Source organism: Antechinus flavipes, chromosome 2 (assembly GCF_016432865.1).
Source record: "Antechinus flavipes isolate AdamAnt ecotype Samford, QLD, Australia chromosome 2, AdamAnt_v2, whole genome shotgun sequence".
Taxonomy (NCBI): Eukaryota; Metazoa; Chordata; class Mammalia; order Dasyuromorphia; family Dasyuridae; genus Antechinus; species Antechinus flavipes.
This window is the reverse complement of record NC_067399.1, coordinates 227,628,699-227,648,709: the sequence shown is the minus strand read 5'-3', so window position 1 is coordinate 227,648,709 and position 20,011 is coordinate 227,628,699. Positions and strand designations below refer to the sequence as shown.

Here is a 20,011-nt window from a genome sequence, read left to right as displayed (position 1 = left end):
TCTTTTTCCTCATATTAGGAAACTTCAATAAATATATTGATACTCCTTCAATCACTCTAACGTTGCAGTTTGTTAATTTATTTATTTCCCATGAGTTATTCCTCTGCTTTACACCAGCTATATACAGGTGCTTATAGAATATCATCATCCTTGTGTTCTATTTCCATATTCATGATTTATCTGATCATAATCTTTTATCATAATCCTATTCTTTATCTTCACCATTCTAGTCCCTCCACTCTCTAATTCTTTTCTAGGCTATATATACTGACATACTTTCCTTCCTTCCCTGTGGTGTTCTTTTTCTTTTTAAAATATATAATATAGATGGTTCTCTCTGGCGAAGAGCAGGTTTCTTGGGGGAGGTTTTCTGGAGGCAGCCTTAGTGTAAGTTCAGATCAGTAATTACCCCAAATGCAGCCAGCTGGTAAAAATGCAAATGTTTATTTCTCCTTTCAAGTCTTGTCTCTTTCCTTGGGTCCGGATAGCTAGATTCTTAGAGGCCTATCTCTCTGCTTGGTTCCAAGAACTCCCTCTGAATGTCTCCAGATCCAAAGGTTTGTCCTTCAGCCTCTGCCTCTGCTTTCTTCAGCCTTCAATCCAGCTCCACTTTTCATGTAATTCCGCTGAAATCTGTCTGAGAGCCTCTGTCTGTTTCTTTTATATGAGAGAGAGGAATTGCAGGATATGAGAGAGAGGGATTATGGGTTTTCTCCCATAGTGCTCTCTGGCCCTAAGAGCTTCAAGGGAGGTGTGAATTCACAAAGTTACAAAGTTTACTTTGTGAATCTCCCATACTTGTGAACTCCAATGAGTAAAGGTGCAAACACAAGCATTATATTAATTAGTTCTACTTAGTACCTTGTTTCAGGTTCTGGCCCAAAACATCTTCTTGTAAGATCAGATCAATAATCTCAACTCTAATGAGTTAGCAGTTTGTAAAGATTCCAACACTTCCCCATTTTGATCTCTTAGTGAACCAATTCAACTCTTACTCTGTCTTCTACACTTGAGTCCCTTGCCACCCCATATCCTATTACATTTGCAAGCCCTAAAAGTATATACTCCCACAATCTGCTGCATTCACCTATTCAGATGTGGTCAAATAGAGTTAAGGAAAATAACTGTACTTTGCATATAGTATGTGTTTAATAAATAGTAAATAAATGAAAGAATAAATGTGTCTGCTTAATTGGATAGAATTGTACTTTGTAAGAAGTAAGCACTCTCTAATGGTACATTGCCTCAAAAAGGATGCATACACCTACCCTCGTTAATTTAGGCAGTTTGTGAAGTTTATACAGAGAAATATCAAATACAGTTCCTGCTCTTGGGAATTTAACGAAGTTCCAGATGAATTGATTGTCAGTATAGAATCTCCTGGCAGGTGGCACTTCTAAGAATGTGTGTGTGTGTGTGTGTGTGTGTGTGTGTGTGTGTAGTGTACGTACATGAGCATATATGCACACATATATCCATATGCATATGCAAATATTTGTGGATTATTTTGATATATGAAAATATCTGCCAACTACTTCTATGCTTGTAGATGGGAAAGATTTTGAATGTTTGGGGCTTCTTTGATTCTAAATGTGATTAATGTGAATTATTCTCATACACAAATATTCCTTTTTCTGAGTCTTCTGTCCAAAAGACTGCTACACAAAGAAAGACTTAAGTTGTTTTTTTCTTTTTATTGGTAGTCACGATGTTTTCATGATATGTATACTTTTCTTCTCTACTACAGTGTAAACCAGGACTTCTTAAACTTTTTCCACTCATGGCTACTTTATGCCCAAGAAACTTTTACATGATTTCAGCTATATAGGCATATAAAATAGGTGACATTTGCTGATAATTTTATAGTCACCACATTTAGTTTGTGAACTCACATAATGGGGTTGCAGTGCACAGTTTAAGAAGCTTTGCTTTAAACACTTTGAGATCAGGGACTAATTTTTTATTTTTGTGTTGTCCATATATCTAGTGTATATGTAGCAAGAGATTAGTAAATATTTTTTATTATCAGCTTAAAACATTGTTTGCCTTCAAAAGTATTTGGGGAGGGAAGGGGGGAAAAAGGGAGAAGGAAGAGTGTGGGGGAGGTGCAGCTAGGTAGCACATTAGATAGAGCACCAGCCCTGAAGTCAGTAGGATTTGAATTCAAATTTAAGCTCAGACATTTAACACTCCTAGCTGTGTGACCTAGGCAAGTCACTTAACCCCAATTGCCTCAGGGGGAAAAAAAAAATTCTCACTGGGTTTTTTTAAAATAATAAATTAAGGAATAGACTACTTTTTTTTTTCTTCAGTAGCATTTTATTTTTCCAAATACATGTAAAGATAGTTCTCAGTATTCATTTTTGTAAGACTTCCCTCCCTTTCTCATCCCCCCTTTCCAAAACAGCAAGCAATCTGGTATAAGATAAACACATTCAATCTTTTAAAATGGTTCCATATTTGTCATATCGTCTAAGAAAAATCAGACCTAAGCGGGGAAAATACAAGAAACAAAAAAATAGAAAATACTATGCTTCCATCTACATTCAGTCTTCATAATTTTTTCTCTGGATACAGATGGTATTTTCCATCTCAAATTTATTAGGATTGCCTTGAACCATCACATTGTTGAAAAGAGCCAAGTCCATCAAAATTGATCATCATCTAATCTTGTTACTTTGTTCAATGTTCTCTTGGTTCAGCTCACTTCACTCAGCATCATTTCAAGGTTGTGAAAAGCTACTTTCAAAAGAAATAGAGAAATATGTCAGAATTCTATCAGGATTCCACAGAGAAGTGGCTTGCCAAGCTTTTTATGAGTCTCAACGTGGGCAGAATCAATTGGTTGAGATTAATTTTCTTAGCTCATTGAATTTGAAGTTAAAAAACATAAACACAAACCTTCTCATTTCAGAGATGAGGAACCAGAGGGCTAAAAGTTTTGGTGTCACTCCCCTATACACCACTTACCTAAGTTGGCTATCTCATAGAATTTATTTTACTTGATTCTATTTTTTCCCTGTGTTCATTTATGTGATCAATGATCATCCTAACTTTTAGATCTCTTCCTATGTGACTTTTTTATTTTGGCATTTGCCTCCTTTTCACCTTGCCTCCAGAAATTTTACCTCAGTTATTGAGATAGCTGTCCCTTTGAATTTACCATGTATAGTCTTTACATGAGCCTAATACTTGTCTTCATCTTTTTTCTAAAGTTTTCCCAGCTGTGAGTTCTTTGTGTTCAATGGAGTTGTTCCTTGGAGTGTTTTGTTAATCTGTAAAGTACATGGACCAGTTCCTCAAGTCCTACACTGCATTCAGAGTCTCCTATCAGAAGGGGTGACCAAGTTCAGCATATTATTAATTGCTTTGGCACTGTGCTGGTTTTTTACCTATTCTTCTTTGTTGCATGGGCCCTGGCCCCATTCCAGTGATTTTTGCCGGAACTCACCATATTTTCAAACTTACCCATATCTCTTAACTTCATAACCTCAGAATCATTCTTGATTTCTTACATTCCCTTTCCACAAAAATCTAATTGCCAAGTTTTGTCAATTCTTCAGTAGCTCTCATGTCCCTCTCCTTTATCTCCATTCACACAACCGTCACACATTAGGCCCCAAAAGGAGAGGTTATTTGCCTAATCTCACAAACAGGTTCAGGCTCTTAATCACCCTCATTTTGATTATTGCATTAACCTTCCTGATTCAAATTTCTCCTTTCTCCAGTCCACCCTCCACAGAATTGCTAGTAATATTTTAACTGAAAATATTTTCCTTATTCAATAATTTTTTTAGTTTATTGATTACTTCTAAGATTAAATACAAAGTACTTTATTTGACATTTAAAGATCCAGTTTTTCTTTTTCAGACTTTTTATACATTACTCCCCTCCATACAGCCAAATTGGCCTTTCTGTTCTTCCCAAATGACATTCCATTTCCTATATTCTTATTTTTCCACATGTTGTCAGATACCTGTTAACTTTTGCCTCTCAGAAGTTTCTTTTAAACTTCAGATTAAGCATTACCTATAAAAGGACTTAACTGATCTCTGCCCATAGCCATGAGTAAAACCAGAGATAAAACCAAGTTTAGTCTTTGTGTGGCAATCTTTTGGATAGAAGATTCAGAAAAAGGATTATCTGTGCAAACTGAGCGATATTTTTAAAAGATTAAGTAGAACTATAGTCTAGTATCATAATAGGAAACATTGTATCTCATTTTCCAGGATTAGGCCAACAAGGTGAACCCAATTTTACTCCATCTCTCAGTCCTGGCAGTCCCATGATGTCACTGCAGATTCCTCCATCCCAAAGCCCTATGCTGCAGCAAGCTCAGCCCTCTTCAGGCTACCAATCACCAGACATGAAGACCTGGCAGCAAGGAGCAATTGGCAATAACAAGTAAGAATGATGATGTATAGTCTTCAGTTCTTATCTGCTTTAGGGTTAAAGCTATGGGTGTGATTAAGGTGATCAAGGGATTAGGGAAAGACAAAAAAAGGAGGACAACATCAGAACTTTAGACAAGGTCCACATTAAGCAGACAGGAAGAGTATGAGATTCCAATAAAGGAGATGGAGTGGGAAGGCAGGGGATGTGAAGAGAAGAACCAGGAGAATATGGTGTCTTTAAAACCAAGTCAATAGGATTTATGCAGCAGGAGGAAAGAAGACAACAGTATCCAATGAATGTCTCAGAGAATTAAAAACATGAAGCTTAAACAAGTCTCCAGATTTAGAAAAGAAAAGGTCATATGTGAGCAATTTTAATAGAATGGTGAGAGTAAAAAGCCATATTGTAAAGGATTAAGGAAAAAGAGTGTGATAATAATCAGTGAATTAGAGAAGAAGGGGATGATAGGTAAATGAAGTAGAAGGATCAAGGGAAGGCTCTTAGATTTGAGATGATCTGAGCAAGTATAAGAGAGATTGAAGGTTCAGTGATGTTAATTGACATATGTCCCTTAGGAACCAAAATATGATTTCTTAAAACTATTCTATGCCTTTGTACTGAATTCAGCCTTCCTATTTAAATTTTGCAATGTTTCTTAATAAAAAATATTAGCAAAAAATTAGCCAAAATAGTATCTATATTTGATAAATTGGAATAATAGCTTTTACTATTTGCCTAGAATTGATATTAGTCATCTTGGGTTGTTTTTTTTCCTCCTCATTTTACACTTCACTGGGTAAAATTTTAAAGAAATGCCTGGTTTATTTGTTTTGTTTTGTTTTTTCCCCCCACACTTCATGCTTGTTTTCAAGGAATTTTCTTTATGTTAAATCCAGCTCCTGTTAACTTTGTAGTTTATAAGGCAATTGGGGTTAAGTGACTTGCCTACGGTCACAAAGCTAGGAAGTGTTAAGTGTCTGAGGTCAGATTTGAACTCAGGTCCTCCTGAGTTGGTGCTCTATCCACTCCACCACCTAGCTGCCCCCTTGTAGTTTATTCTTAAACATTTTATATTGGGATAGATTTATCTTTAAGAATTGAAAGTAGCAAAAGCCATTCATTAATGCTTTCATTATACATTCATTAATACTTACTGTTCTTTTAACTTTATAAGCTAAAATAAAATCGAAGTTCATCTTGTTAGCATTTTTCAAAGCTGTAGATTTTCAAAAGGCAGCTGCAAATATCTGGAACACTATAAACTCCAGTGGAGTTTATATCTGGAACACTATGGAACTCCAATAAAGCCAGACCAATAAGATATTATTAGAGTAGGTGAATTTCTCTAAAACCAACTTACTTAAAAGTAGTTATATCATTTTGTCTAAAACTGATGTAATCACATTTCTAAATGGATTTGCCTGGGGAGTTTGCTTAATGATCAAGTGTCTTAATCCTTTGCACATTTTTTGCATGATAGTGCATGATATTTTCCTAATTTGGGGTATTTTTTCAATATAAGGTCCTAAATTTATTAGTCAGGGATAAACAAAAGCTTAGGAAGGGCGATAACCCCAATCTTGTGACCAGTATTTTTAAGGTAAGAATTGATTAAATTATTCTCAGTCTTGAGAATCAGTCTTGTATCCAGATCCAATTATGTCAAAAGGTATATGTATATGGCTTTAATGTATATTAAAGCCTTAATGTTATAGCTTAGCTTAGAAATATCTAAAGTGTGTTTATATATATATATATATATATATATATATATATATATACATACATACATACATACACATTTATAAAATATCTTAAAAGATCTGTGCTTTCTTTCATTGTATGGATGTCTGTACTACCCCTACCCATTACAAATCTTAAGAATTGTAAACCTTAGTAGATCATTTTAAAGGTTAATATGACCAAATGTTAAACATTTGTTAAACAATGCCTTCTATGTTAAACATAGAGGTAAAGATAGACTTATTTACATAATTGGATAAATAGGTAGACTTTGGGTGTTGGTTTTAAGAGGAAATATGGAGACCAATAGGTAGCCAAGCCACAGTATTTTTAGCAAATTGATTGAGACACCTAAGGAGTTAGTTATTTGCTAAAGCTCAAATCATATTCACATTCTCATCACTTCTTACCTGGATTATTGTACTAGCCTACTAATTCATCTGTTTGCCTCCATTCTTTACTATCTCCACTTCATTCTCCACAGCTGTCAGATCATTATTTCTAAAATATAACTCTGACCTCCTTATCTGTCATTTCAAGTCATTTGTAAACTCAAAATTCTTTATTGGATCCTTATTACCATTAAGATAAAATGCACCATCCCTGTCTTGTATTTAAAACCCTCCACAATTTGGTTTCATACCTAAATTTATTGTTTTATTAGCTTTTTAAAAAAAATTTGTATAATTTCATGGCTTTTCCACCTTTTTGTTTGAATGTTGATTGGTCTCATGATTTTGAACATTTGGGATTTTTTTTAATGGAAGGCAAAGGCTATGAAAAACTTGGAATTGAGTACTCAAGTCTTATTTTATGTCACTGCCTTCATATACTTCCCGTTCCAACCAAATTGGCGTGATAGTTTTTTTTTTTCCCTCCCCCATATATATTCCTCATTTCCTCTTCTTAGAATTCTAACTTCAGGTAAAGGACAGCTAGTAGTGTTCCACCTCTCTCCCAAAGTCTCTGTAATACTCAAGTATTCAAGCTTTTTTTTTTCTTATTTTCTTTACACATGTCTTCTTATTAAATGTCTTCTTATTGCTTTACACATTGCATTTGCTTATGCACTAGTGTTTTCATATTCCAAGAGAATGTGAGGTCCTTATGGAAAAGAATTATTATTATATCTTTGTTTTTGTATATGTAATAATTTATTGGATTGAATTGAATTGAAGCTATTTTATTTGTACATATTGATTTTAGGTGAATTACTAAGGTTTGTAAGGGTATTTTCAATTTAGCCAAAGTCCTACTGTAGGTAAGTTATTTGGTTCATTTTCTTAAATTTGTTCTAAATGTTGTTATCAAGGTACCCCAAAATTTTACCATAATGTCATTATCATGGCACATATCATTTGTGACTTTTTTTGAGGTTCTCATTCTGATTATTAAACTCTAAAGAAATCCAAATTGGATATGTATTATGTTCCTATATAATGAGAAATCTTATGTTAAAATACTTTAGTTAGCTCTTCATATGCAAAGATTATAAAATTCTGTATTTGAAGTTTCATCTTTCAATTAAAAACCAGAATCGAGGTATATTATCCCCACTTTTAGGCCCAACATATGTAATCCAGACTGTTTTTGAGTTAACAGCATGTTCAATCAGAACCAGCCTACACCTGCACAGCCAGGAGTATACAACAATATGAGCATCACCGTATCCATGGCAGGAGGAAACACAAATGTCCAGAATATGAACCCTATGATGGGCCAGATGCAGATGAGTTCACTGCAGATGCCGGGAATGAATACAGTGTGTTCTGAGCAGGTTAGTACTATAGTGTAAATTCTGTTTCTTCACACACACACTCACACACACACACACACACACATTCTCACACTCACTCTCTTTCTCTCTCTTTAATATTTGCATTCTTATCTCTTTGTTCTCAGAAATAATAGCACCCTACTTATAATTATTTTAAACTTTGTTTCTTGTTAATACTTCTTTTTAGTCACAACAGTAAATAGCTTCTGTAATTTTGCACTCTCAATGTTGATATTATAGCCTATACTTATTTACATTTTTATGAATATTTGATTTTTCCCAATTACTTGTAAAAGCAATTATTAACAATGATTTTTTTGAAAAAATTTCTCACTCTTTCTTTCTCTCATCTCCCTAAGACAGTAAGCAGTTTCATATAGATAAAACATGTGTATTCATATAAAAAGATTTCTGTATTACTCATGTTGTGGGGGGAAAAAACAAATACCCTCACCACCACCCTCCCCTCAAAACAAACAAACAAACCAAAAAAACCCATCAAGTACATAGTAAAGAAAGTGAAAAAATATTATATTTCATTCTGCATTCAGACACCTTCAGTTCTTCTCCAGAGATAGATAGCATTTTTCATCATGAGGCCTTTGGGATCGTTGGATCATTATATTGTTGACCACAACTAAGTCATTCACACAATCGATCATTGTAGAATATTGCATTTACTATGTATAATGTTCTCCTGTTTCTATTCACTTTACTTTGTATCGGTTCATGTTAGGCAAGGTTTTTCTGAAAGTATCCTGTTCATTTCTTACAGCACAATAGTATTTCATCAAAATTATATACCAAAATTGTTTAGCCATACCCCAATTGATGGGCATCCCCTCAATTTCAGTTTTTTTTTGCCACCACAAAAAGAGTTGCTTTAAATAGCCCATAAGCCCTTTTCTTTTTTCTTTGATTTTTTTTGGGATATAGACCTTTTAGTGGTTATTGGTAGGTGAAAAAGTATATGATTTTGTAGCCCTTGTTTTCCAGAGTGGTCAGATATTTCACAATTCAATCTCCTTTCCTGTCGTTTAGATTAACTTGATAGGTGTGAGATTGTTTTAATTTTCATTCTCTAATCAATAGTGTTTTAGAGCTATATTTGTATGCTTCAATATATATGCACTGAAGTCTCCTGTGAATTTACAGTGTAGTAATGAATTTGAGTGTACATAAAATTTTTGTATCCTAAAATTATTTAAATCTGATACATACTAATCTAACTTTAAACTCATTACTTCTTATCCTTAACATATTTTCTTTCTTGATGATATTATAAGGGTGTTAAAAGTATTTGACATCATATATTTTCAGTGTTCTTGATATGTGATAACATTTTTCTTTAAATCTTCCTGGGGCAGTTAGGTGGCATGGTCGATAGAGCACCAGCCCTGAAATCAGGAGGACCTGAGTTCAAATCTGGTCTCAGACACTTACCACTTCCTGTGTGATCCTGGGCACGTCATTTAACCCCAATTGCCTCAGCCAAAAAAAAAAAAAAAAAAAAAAAAAGTCTTCCTTAAGTACAAAATGCATTCATTTTACATTTATTTTGTATCTGAAGAAGGTAGCATGTTAAAATAGGTTGAGATGCAGCCTTGAATCATGAAGACCTGATTTTCAGTCCTGCCTCTGATGCGTATTAAAATTGTATAGTCTTGAGAAAAATTCTTAAATTTTCATTGTCCCAGACAATTGAGATTCTAAGTATAGAAGAAGTATTTAATCTGTATCAGTGGAAAAAGTTTCCTATGTGGGAGTAATGTAAGAGAACAGTGACATGCATGTCTCCAGATTTTAATACTTTAATAAAAGGCAAGTTTCAAAAGTTTTTAAAAACCTAATTTAAGAATATATTTGGACTGCTTTCAAAGTACTTCTCAAACAGGGATTCTTAAACTAGAGTCTGTGAATTTGAAACTTTTTCTATTTTGATAACTGTATTTCAACATAATTGGTTTTCTTTGTAATTCATGGATTTTGTAGATTTAACAGCATTATTTCAAGTTTAGGCTTCACCAGACTTTCAGAGCAATTTAGACTTATGTCTAAGAAATGGAGTGAAAGAAAATATTGCAGAAATGTCAATTAGAGCTTATTTGTATGATTTAGTTCTTCCATTGGTCTGCCAATTAAGATAAGGATCTCATCTTTTGACTATTTAGAGTTAAGTTAATTTCTATAAACAATACAAAAATTATGCAGTTCTTACTACTTTTTCCCTTTGTATCAATTGTTCTCATCATACTTAAGTATAAAGGGACTCCACAGAACTGAAGACAATTTTATATATATATATTTTTTGTTAATGGGTTACTTCGGGCCAAAAAAAAATCAATTATTTAAAGGAAGGGTTTTTTCATGTGTCTTAGACACCTTTTCCTATCTGATGAAACCTATAGTATTCTCAGAATAAGTTTTTTTTTAATAGAAGCAAATGCTGAATTTCAATTAGAGATTAGGAAAAATAAAGATGTCTTTTTTCTCCCCCCATCTTGTACATGCTCAAATCTGTGCATGAACTACATTCTCATGGACTCTCAGTTAAGGATCTTAGTCTAAGGGAGAGTTTTTTAAGGACGTCCTTTGCCAGCCTGGTCTTTAGAAGAAAAGATATACGTGGTTGTTAAGATCACCTCTCCTGAGTCTCAGAACCTCTTAGAAATTTTCCATTCCTGGCACAGATTTGAAAACTCAGGGTCACCATCATACTTGAGAAAAGTTCTAGTATTAATACAATAGCTTCCCCATCAGCCTCTCTGCTTTTATTCTCTTCTGTCTTCAATCCTCATATCCCTCACAGGTATTAATTTAATTCATTTCTAAAGTAAAAATGTGATTCATACTCCTCTACCTCACTGTCAGAAATCTTCTGTGCCCAGTTGCCAATGAGATAAAATACAAATTTTTTAGCCTGGCTGTCTTTCATAATCAGCAGACTACCTAATTTCACTCTAATTTCATGTTATTCCCCTTCACAAAGTCCATTCCAGTAAAACAAGCATGTTGATATTCCTTGAACCTGTCATTTAGTCCCTTACCTCTTCCTTGGCTTAGGTGGTCCTCCATGTCTAAAGTACTCTCTTCTTATCCCCACTTCTAATTCCTAGTGTCCTTCAAAGCATGGCGCAGTTACTGTACAAGCTGCTACCTTCTACCCATACCATCTCAGTTCCTAATATTCTGTGTCTCTTAACTTTTCTTTTTATGACTTGGTAGATATTTTTTGTATTTACTTTGTTGATATTGTATCCTCCTAGAATATATAGTTAGCACCTTGAAAACAGAGATTGTGGGGTTTTGTTTTGGGTTGCTTCTTTTTTATTCCTATTACCTTGCACATTATCCTGGTACATACAAATAGGTGCTTAATAAATATTTGTTGAATTGACTATACTAATGCTAATTAATATCTGTGGCTCAGATATTTTGAGTGGAAAAGTATGCTGTAATCTTTGACTTGATTAACAAAACTTGTGTCCAAAAGTCCAATAACTACTACCCAGCTGGTGGTAGTTTTCTCAAATTGCTGTATTAGTAATTTCAAACAGATTTCCCAACTGATTACTCCCCTCATTCAAAACAAAAACAACAATAAGAACAACAACAGCAACAGCAACAAAAAGGCACTTCAATATTTCCTAAATGCCTTCTAGATGAAATCAAAACTTCAAGGTCTGGCATCTAAGACCTTCCACTCTCATGTTTCAGTTGATTATTCTAACTAATCCTTTTCATTACACTCCTGTACAATCCCTTTGTAAACTGGCTGCTGAATAATTGTGTGGCCTTCCAAGTTCTATGACTTTCATTAGGTCATTCTCTATTTCCTAGACTGACTTTTCCCATTTCCTCTGAATTCTTGGTTCTTACTATATATACTAATCCTTAACAATTAAACATGTGCTACTTTGTGACTTCTCTTCCACCTATTTAACTTTTCAGTTGTTAATGCCTTATTTCCACAATTAGATTGCAAGCTACTTGAGGTGAAGAATCATGGGATATTTTCTGGTGACCCTCCTAATGTCTACCACAGTGCCTGAGGAGTGGTCAGATACTTAATTGATTGAGAATAACAAAAAGTAAGTGATCTCTGAAGTACTAGCCTTTCAAACTCATATACCTAGTCATATTACATATCACAAGAGTAAACAATTCTCTCAAAGTCCATAAAAGAGAGATGTCACCTAAAGGTTTGATAAGACCAGAGTTGGTATTGATAAGTTTTTCTCCACTTCACTGAATTGAAATTTTGGAGGCTAAACCCCAAGTTAAATACTAATTAAAATTTTTAAGATTACCACAATAATCTTACTGACTTGAAAAAAACTTTCTAACTCACACTTTCTACTCTTTTTCATTTCTCTTTTCTGCCTCCTTTATTTCTGTCCAAGAACATTTTGTGAAAGGATGTGTTTGTAGTCCAATTAAATTAGCCTTAAAAGGCTTGGTATAATTCTGCAGTAATCTAATGGTCATTTAATAGATCCTGTTAGGAATCTGTCATCCCTTTATAAAAATTTATCTAAATACTTATATCTTGGACCCTTTTGACAGTCTGATGAAATTTATGAATGTTTTTAAATGCATAAAATATATAGTATTATAAATGTGATCAATTATTGAAATACAGTTATCAAAATAGCAGTTGTCTCTAGGATTTAATAAATAATACTCAAGCCCTAGCATTTGAGGCCTTCTGATGCCATCACACTTTCTAACTTTTTTTGCCCCATTATTTCCTTTCCTAAACTCAGTATCTCAATCGCATGGGACTTCTAAGAGTTTCTTGAACTTAACATCCCTTTTGTTGTTGTTGTTGTTGTTGTTATTTATTTTTTTTTTTTTTTAGCTTTTCAGAAAAGGCATTTATTCAAATAATATTACAAGCCCAGAAGTTTAAAAAAAACTCCCTTACCCCTCCCCCAAGACTGAATTGTACTCTCCCACATATAGAATCCATAGATTCAACTGGATATATGTCAATATGCCAGCATTTCTTTTTTCTTTTTTTTTTTTTTAATTATAACTTTTTATTGACAGAACATATGCATGGGTAATTTTTTACAACATTATCCCTTGCACTGACTTCTTGTTCCAAGTTTTCCCTTTCTTCCCTCCATCCCCTCCCCTAGATGGCAGACAGTCTTATACAATAACATTCTATTTTTTGTTTCCATATCTTATTCCTAGAATATAGTTCCTTCTCATTTCTATCTTTCAAAATCCTTACCTTCTTTCAACTTTGCATATATGTCATCTTCATGAAGCCTTCCCTTATTTTTCCTAATTCAAATTATCTTTTATTTAAGTCTTGTGTATAATTTGCATCCAGATAAAATGTAAATTCCTTGCAGGCAGTGAGGGACTATTTCATTTTTATTTCATTATCTCAAGCGCTCTGGTATATATTTGAGGCTTCATAAATTTTCATTTAATTGAATTGAAATGCAATGATCCAGAACAATAATGAACAATTTATGATGAAGAACTTTGTCCATTTCCAGAGAAAGAACTCATGGGATCTGAATGCAGAATGAAACATACCTTTTCTTTATCTTGGGGTTTTTTGTCTGTATTTTCTTTTACAATATGACTAATGATATGTTTTGTATGATTGAACATCCATAACCTAATATCAAATTGCTTGCCTTCTCAATGAGTGAGAGAAAGAATTTGCAGCACAAATTTTTTTTTAAATATTAAAAATTGTTTTTAATGTAATTGGAAGGAAAATAAAATTTTAAATTGAAAAAATGAATTGAATGACTGTTCATCCATTTCTTCCCTCTTCCTCCACCACAACTGTAGCAGTGACAACAGTTGAAGCGTGAGACTCAGCCATATAAGGTTAACAACAACACAAGGCCTGTAATAAGTAAGGGTCTCTCCAAGATCCCCTTATCACCACATGATAAGAATAATCACGTAAATTTTGAAAACAAGGAAGCATGTTTATTTTAGTAGTGTATACTGGCATTTATGTATGGTATTACCAAGTTCTTGTTTTCTTCAAAATATTGATCCTTGTGACGGATTATCCTACATTAAATGGTGCACTTGTAATTGTTTTTGAATTTGTTGTTAACAGATAAATGATCCAGCACTGAGACACACAGGCCTTTACTGCAATCAGCTTTCATCAGCTGACATTCTCAAAACAGAATCAGACGGCAGTGCCCAGGTCAGTAAGAAACTTTTAAACATAGATCCATCAGAAATATTGATTGTGTGGGCTAGCTCAACATTTCTGAATTGGTCATTTTTGTAACCATGCATACTGTTAATGTTAATGTTAGGAGAGGCACTTCTAGAAAATAGTGGTTTATTCACAAGATTGAACATCTTTTGTGCCTACTAGGTGCAGGGCACTAGGTTAACACTGGAGAATACAAAGGGAAAGAGCCAACCCCTGCCCTCTGGGAGCTTGTAATATAATTGGAGAGATAAAACACACATTTATAAAAGATGAAAAGGCAATCTATAAGTACTCAATGAATGGTAGGGAGTGTTGAGAGGAGAAAGAATTCTCTAAGTTGCTGGGGCAGACAGCAGAACCTTCATGGAAGGGGTGCAAACTGAACTGGACCAAAGGATCCCATGAGAGTTAGCTGGACAGATGCAACAGGCTGACCATGAAGGCAATAAAGCAGGTATGTATAAGGCATGTTGTGGGGGCAGTGAAACCATCTGGCTAGAACATGGGGTGTGGGATACACAAGGGTCCTGGTTTGAGAAGGGGTAAAGAGGAAGTTTACATATGATAGGTAAACATATTTAGACTTTTAAGTCCTATGCACACAAAAAACTGTTGAGTAAGGAAGTGAGAATATATCATAAGCATTTTCATTTAGTGGTAGTGATTAGCAGGATGTATTAAAATAAATGTGGGGAGGTCAAGTCAAATGTGAGTCTGAATTCAGGTGGTAGGAGTGGGAATGGAAAATAAGACTAGAGGAATAAATACAAAAGGAAGGAAAATGACAATTCTGTCATCATGTTAGAATGTACTATGTTTGCAAGATAGAGAAGCAGAGGCAAAACTGACTCGTCTTTTCCCTCCCCGGCCTATTTTTTACAAAATAGTATTCCTAAAACACGTCTGACCACCACAGCACTCTCCTGTTAAAAACAATTTTAATTGCTGTCCACTTCCTATAGGATAAAATACAAATTTGCTTATTTAGCATTTAAAGCTTTCTGGATTCATTTTGTACTGCTTTTCTATGCTCTATACCCAGCACTTCATAAAGTATAGTCTGGGGACCTTGAAAATCCCCAAGACCATGTCCAGGGCTTTGCAAAGTAAAAACCGTTTTCATAATAATATTAAAACATTTTAATCTCTAATTCAGTCAATATCAATACATATAACCCACATAAAAGTTTTTAAAGGGTCTTCATTGTTTTAAGAACGAAAAGGGCTGTCGAGACCAAAAAGCTTGAGAAATACTGCTCTGGCCAAATCAGATGACTTAATGTTCCTCAATTTTATCCCACTTTTTCAACTCTATTCATTTTTACGTAACTTGTTCCATTTTTAGAACAATAGAAATAACATTTTTCCATTCAATAACACCTCCTTCATTGATACCTTCCCCCAAATTCCAACTTTCTTGGCTCTTCCCTCTCATTCTGCTTGCCTTCTCCCACACATACCACATGAATATAACAGATCTAATAATTGTCTCTGTATGGATCCTATCCCTTTTAGATTATAAACTTCTTGACAAGAATTTAGGTAGTTTTTTCATCAAAGGAACTGTCAGAGAATTGCTTGCTAAGTATTTACTGATTTAAAGCAGAGATGGAGTTGATCTGGGGAAAGAGTATAGATTTCTAAAGAATGGACAACACACAAACAGCTGGTAAGAACAATTGAGAGGTGTTTTTATTTTTATTTTCAGATGCATTACAAGAGAATAAAATAATATGAAAAGGAAGCAAAGCTAGTTTTTGGAAGGTTGTATGGCTCTTGTTATAGTTCAGTTGATCTGTCCAGCAGTGAAAGAGACAAACAAAATGAGCCTCATCCAAGGATAATTTCTTAATTTTTGAGTTAGCTTTTTGAGATAGATTTTGGAGTAAACATCAGAAGGTAGTCTAGAGAGGACTGTCAGTCTAGAGAGTTATGGGGTAGATTTATTAGTGACAGTCAGGAAATTTGAGGAGAACATGTTTGTTAGAGTTGAAAGCAAATTAGTTTTATTCAGTAAAGAAAATTTTCAAGGGCTTTACAAGCATAAATTGTTGATAAATGATTATGCTGAATGATATTAACAAACCAGTACTTCCCTCATGTGATATAATGCTATATTGGTTAACAATAAAACCTCATGTTTTAAAAGCATAAAGTCACAAGGAGCTTGAGCACAGGTTCTTGGCTTGACTAATTGCAGGAGTTTGTGTGGATGGGCTTAATGAGCAATATGAATATTATCCCCATTATTTTAATTACTTTGGCTAAGTAGTATTAGATGGATGACTAGTTTTATTCTCCAGAAAGAAAGTACTAGAACAATTTAACTAGAAAAAATTTTTTTTTTTTACAACCTGACACGAATGCTAGTAAAACTGACCTTTTGCTATGCTGGGGATGGGAGGTTGGGATGAGAGGGAGAAGATGATGGTATGGGGCAGGGGGGAGGGGGAAGAGGACGCAATTCAAATGTATTTCTTACCTGAGATAGTGTCAAATGTAAAAAATATAATTTTCCTGTATTCTCACTTTATGAGGACACAGACAAAACAGTTTTCTTAATTAACCTTAGTATTGCTGGTCTTTTGATGTCTGACTTATGGTGGTTTCCCCTTGAAAGTGTGTCAGTGTGGACACTGCCTTTTGTCCATTCATTGACACAGTAAAATAACTCGGAGACATCTGGTAGATTTATAAGTGTACTTTTAAGGTATTTGTCCAAGTCAAAAAATCATTTGATTCCCCAGACTGTGAAACTGGGCTTTCCCTATTACATTAGTATTACCACTGATGCTCATTTGCAGTAATGATGCCAACCCAGTAGGCAGCTTGGCCATTCCAATTTTGGTTTTATTTAAAGTGTGAACTTTCTAGAACCCTGAGCAAAATGAGTGCAGCAATTTTCTTTTTATAGGACAAGAAGACAGAAGAGTTCTTCTCTGTGGTGACTACAGACTAGAGGAATGCTCTAGTGAGTTCCCACTTCAAGTAGTACGCACTCATGAGCCGGGGGGGCCGAGCCTTCTGTCTCAACACAGCTTTTGTTTGTATTCCAGCAGGTGCAGCAGGTTCAGGTGTTCGCCGATGTCCAGTGTACAGTGAATCTGGTAGGCGGGGACCCTTACCTGAACCAACCTGGGCCCCTGGGATCTCAAAAACCCACATCAGGTCCGCAGAACCCCCAGGCCCAGCAGAAGAGCCTCCTTCAGCAGCTACTGACTGAATAACCACTTTTAAAGGAATGTGAAATTTAAATAATAGACATACAGAGATATACAAATATATTATATATTTTTCTGAGATTTTTGATATCTCAATCTGCAGCCATTCTTCAGGTCGTAGTATTTGGAGCAAAAAAAGGGGTTTGCTTTTTGCTGAGGGTCGGGGAGGTGTTTTTTTTTTTTTTGCTTTGTAAAGGCCTTGGATATTGAGAGAGCGACTCAGCAGGACAGTTGGACAATCGATTTTTTGAGCCAAATTAATTGTTCTTATTTTTATAATCAGTCATTGGCTTCTTATCTGAATGAAGGCTTTTGGAGGAGAATCAAGATGAAAAGTTCCAAGGGGAGAAAGAAACTCCATTTCACCTGGATTTGACTCTGACCCTATCATGGAGGAAGGAAGGGTTTGGCAACCTTCAGCAAAAAACAAACAAACAAACAAACAAACAAACAAACAAAAAACTTTAAAAAAAAAAAAAGGAACAACTATAAAAGGCTGTCCTCTTTCTGTAAAGCCTATCCCACTCCCAGGCAGCTTGTGTGTACAATCAGCTTCTTCTAGCAATTCTATGTCTGTTGGCTTCAAGAAAGTATTTTGCACCTCCTCCTCCCCATTCCGTGTTTTTTTTTTTTTTTTTTTTTTTTAAAGATGGTTTAAATCAAGATGCCTCCAGTGTTAGAGGCTGAAATATGTACATTTGCAAGGGATTTTTAAAAAAGTACAGTTTGGGGGAAAATGCAATAATTTTTTTGAAAGGGTTGGGGAAGGACAAAGAGTAAGGTCTTTTGAGTTATTGTAGATACAATTTTCTGATTAAATGTGGAAAAAAAGGCAGTCTGTTCTTTCTGCTTTTATTGTATTAACAGCTAAGGTAGCTAAAGTTATTTAAAAATAAAAGTAAATTCTATGATCCAAGCAGCTTATTCTGCCCTTTAAATCTCCCTGTAAATATTTGATTTCTTGTAGAAATTTATTTCCTTCTGTTTAGCTTTCTGCTTTTAATATCACACTTGATTTTTCTAAATTTTGTGTAAAATATAACTTGTTGATTGAATTGCGATTCTGAAACATTTGGCTATTTCAATATTTTAATTACTGTGATGCCATTTATGGATTTACTTTTAAGAATTTACAACCAATAATGTCACTGCCAGAAAGTGCCGTTCCCTGCTTCAAGGGGAACCAATAGCTATGCTATATTGAAGAGTCCCATGGGGCAAACTGACTTGTTCCAGAGAACTGTACTAAGAGCTATCTATTCTTGCGAGTAAATGTCAAAATTACATAGGCTTCTTATTTGAATAAAGGGAAAAATTAGTTCTCAAAGAAATTCTCACTTTTCAGGTTTTAAGGTTAGGATTTGAATTAACCACCAATCCAGACATAATTGTTTCTATATCAGGCTGGGAAAAATCTACCTCCTGCTATAGGGCTAATTTTATTCCTTTGTATTATCCTTCCCCCATATAAGGGATCCATTGAACCCATTTCCTGCCTTTAGAAATTTCACTGTGAGAATAGGAAAGCTTGAGAATGGCCTTGTGAAAGAACCAGAGATGGCATTATTAGCTTCCCTGGGCCCACAAATGATGATATTCTCCACCCCTACTACCTCTGCTTTCTGGGCAAAAGAATAATATTTAAGAACAAAGAACATAGATTCCATCATTAAAGAAGCCATTTTCTTAGCCCTTACCCTCCTGCCCATTCAATTTCCCCCAGTTAGAACTATCTTATCTAATATAAAAAATAGTTCAGAAAAATGTAATGAATGAAAAGATGAAGAGCTAAGTAACAATGTGTAGTAATCGCAAAACAAAAACAAAATATTCATAAATTCTTCATAAACTTCATCCTTGATCCATTCATTCCCAGCCTGCATTACTGACTGCCAGCCCTGCATTACTCTAATCCTACAACTTATTGCCCTGTTACCCTAGGGTGGAGGCAAGGGAGAATTTCTCTTTTGTTTGTCACATGTGGATGTACAATCAGACTTCAGGATGTTCAACTCTCACTTCAGCATTCCAAGTGAAGTTTCCTGGCTGACTGCTTTTGTATAAGGAACTAGGAAAAAATGTAGAGAATACAGAAGATGCCAACATAAGACAGCACCTCTCCCATCCCAATCCAGCTGCACCTTAAAGTATGCATGTCACCTTAAAAGTTTTTATAGTTGCACTGTTTGTTTTATGTTTGTACAGTTTAAAATGATTGCTAAATTTGAGGAAAATAAAATTGCTTGCACCTATAACACTTCTGTCATTCCACAGGAAATCACTTTTCAGCCACAGAATCGACCTGGGTTAGCAGTAATGTGGGTTGCCTACATAATAGATTAATGGAAGCAATGAAAACTACGGAAATATCCAAAGCCTATCCCAGTTAATTGAAAATTCAGGTTTAATAGCAGAAATCATTCTGAAAACATCCATTTCTTGAGACAGTCCTAGCTGATTTCATCATTTCCTTGTCAACAGAGCCAGATTACTTTCATCTTTAAAATGGGAGCTCATTCTTTGATTTTGACTTCCTGGATTCATTGAGGTATCAGCATGAGGTTGTTTGGTACCTTGGATGTTTTTAGACACAGATGACTGATTTTATTTGCATCCTATTTAATCAATGTAGGTGTTGCTTTCTAAATTTTGAGGAAATTGTTGAAT

General features: G+C 34.6%; 1 protein-coding gene across 10 annotated transcripts in view; it reads left to right on the top strand.

The window, feature by feature from the left end:
* The window catches only part of NCOA1 (nuclear receptor coactivator 1), a 202,818-nt gene extending 183,219 nt beyond the window's left edge, over window positions 1-19,599 (top strand). For 7 of the 10 annotated variants that reach the window (XM_051976364.1, XM_051976360.1, XM_051976366.1 and 4 more), the window contains 4 exons: window positions 4,230-4,404; window positions 7,741-7,915; window positions 14,016-14,108; window positions 17,180-19,599. In XM_051976364.1, coding sequence (XP_051832324.1) covers window positions 4,230-4,404; window positions 7,741-7,915; window positions 14,016-14,108; window positions 17,180-17,350 — 614 coding nt within the window. In that variant the 3' untranslated portion in view covers window positions 17,351-19,599. Of the gene's footprint in view, window positions 1-4,229; window positions 4,405-7,740; window positions 7,916-14,015; window positions 14,109-17,037; window positions 17,095-17,179 lie in introns of all 10 variants that reach the window. The other 3 variants (XM_051976368.1, XM_051976367.1, XM_051976365.1) reach the window with 3 other exon arrangements.
* Window positions 19,600-20,011: the final 412 nt, after the last annotated feature.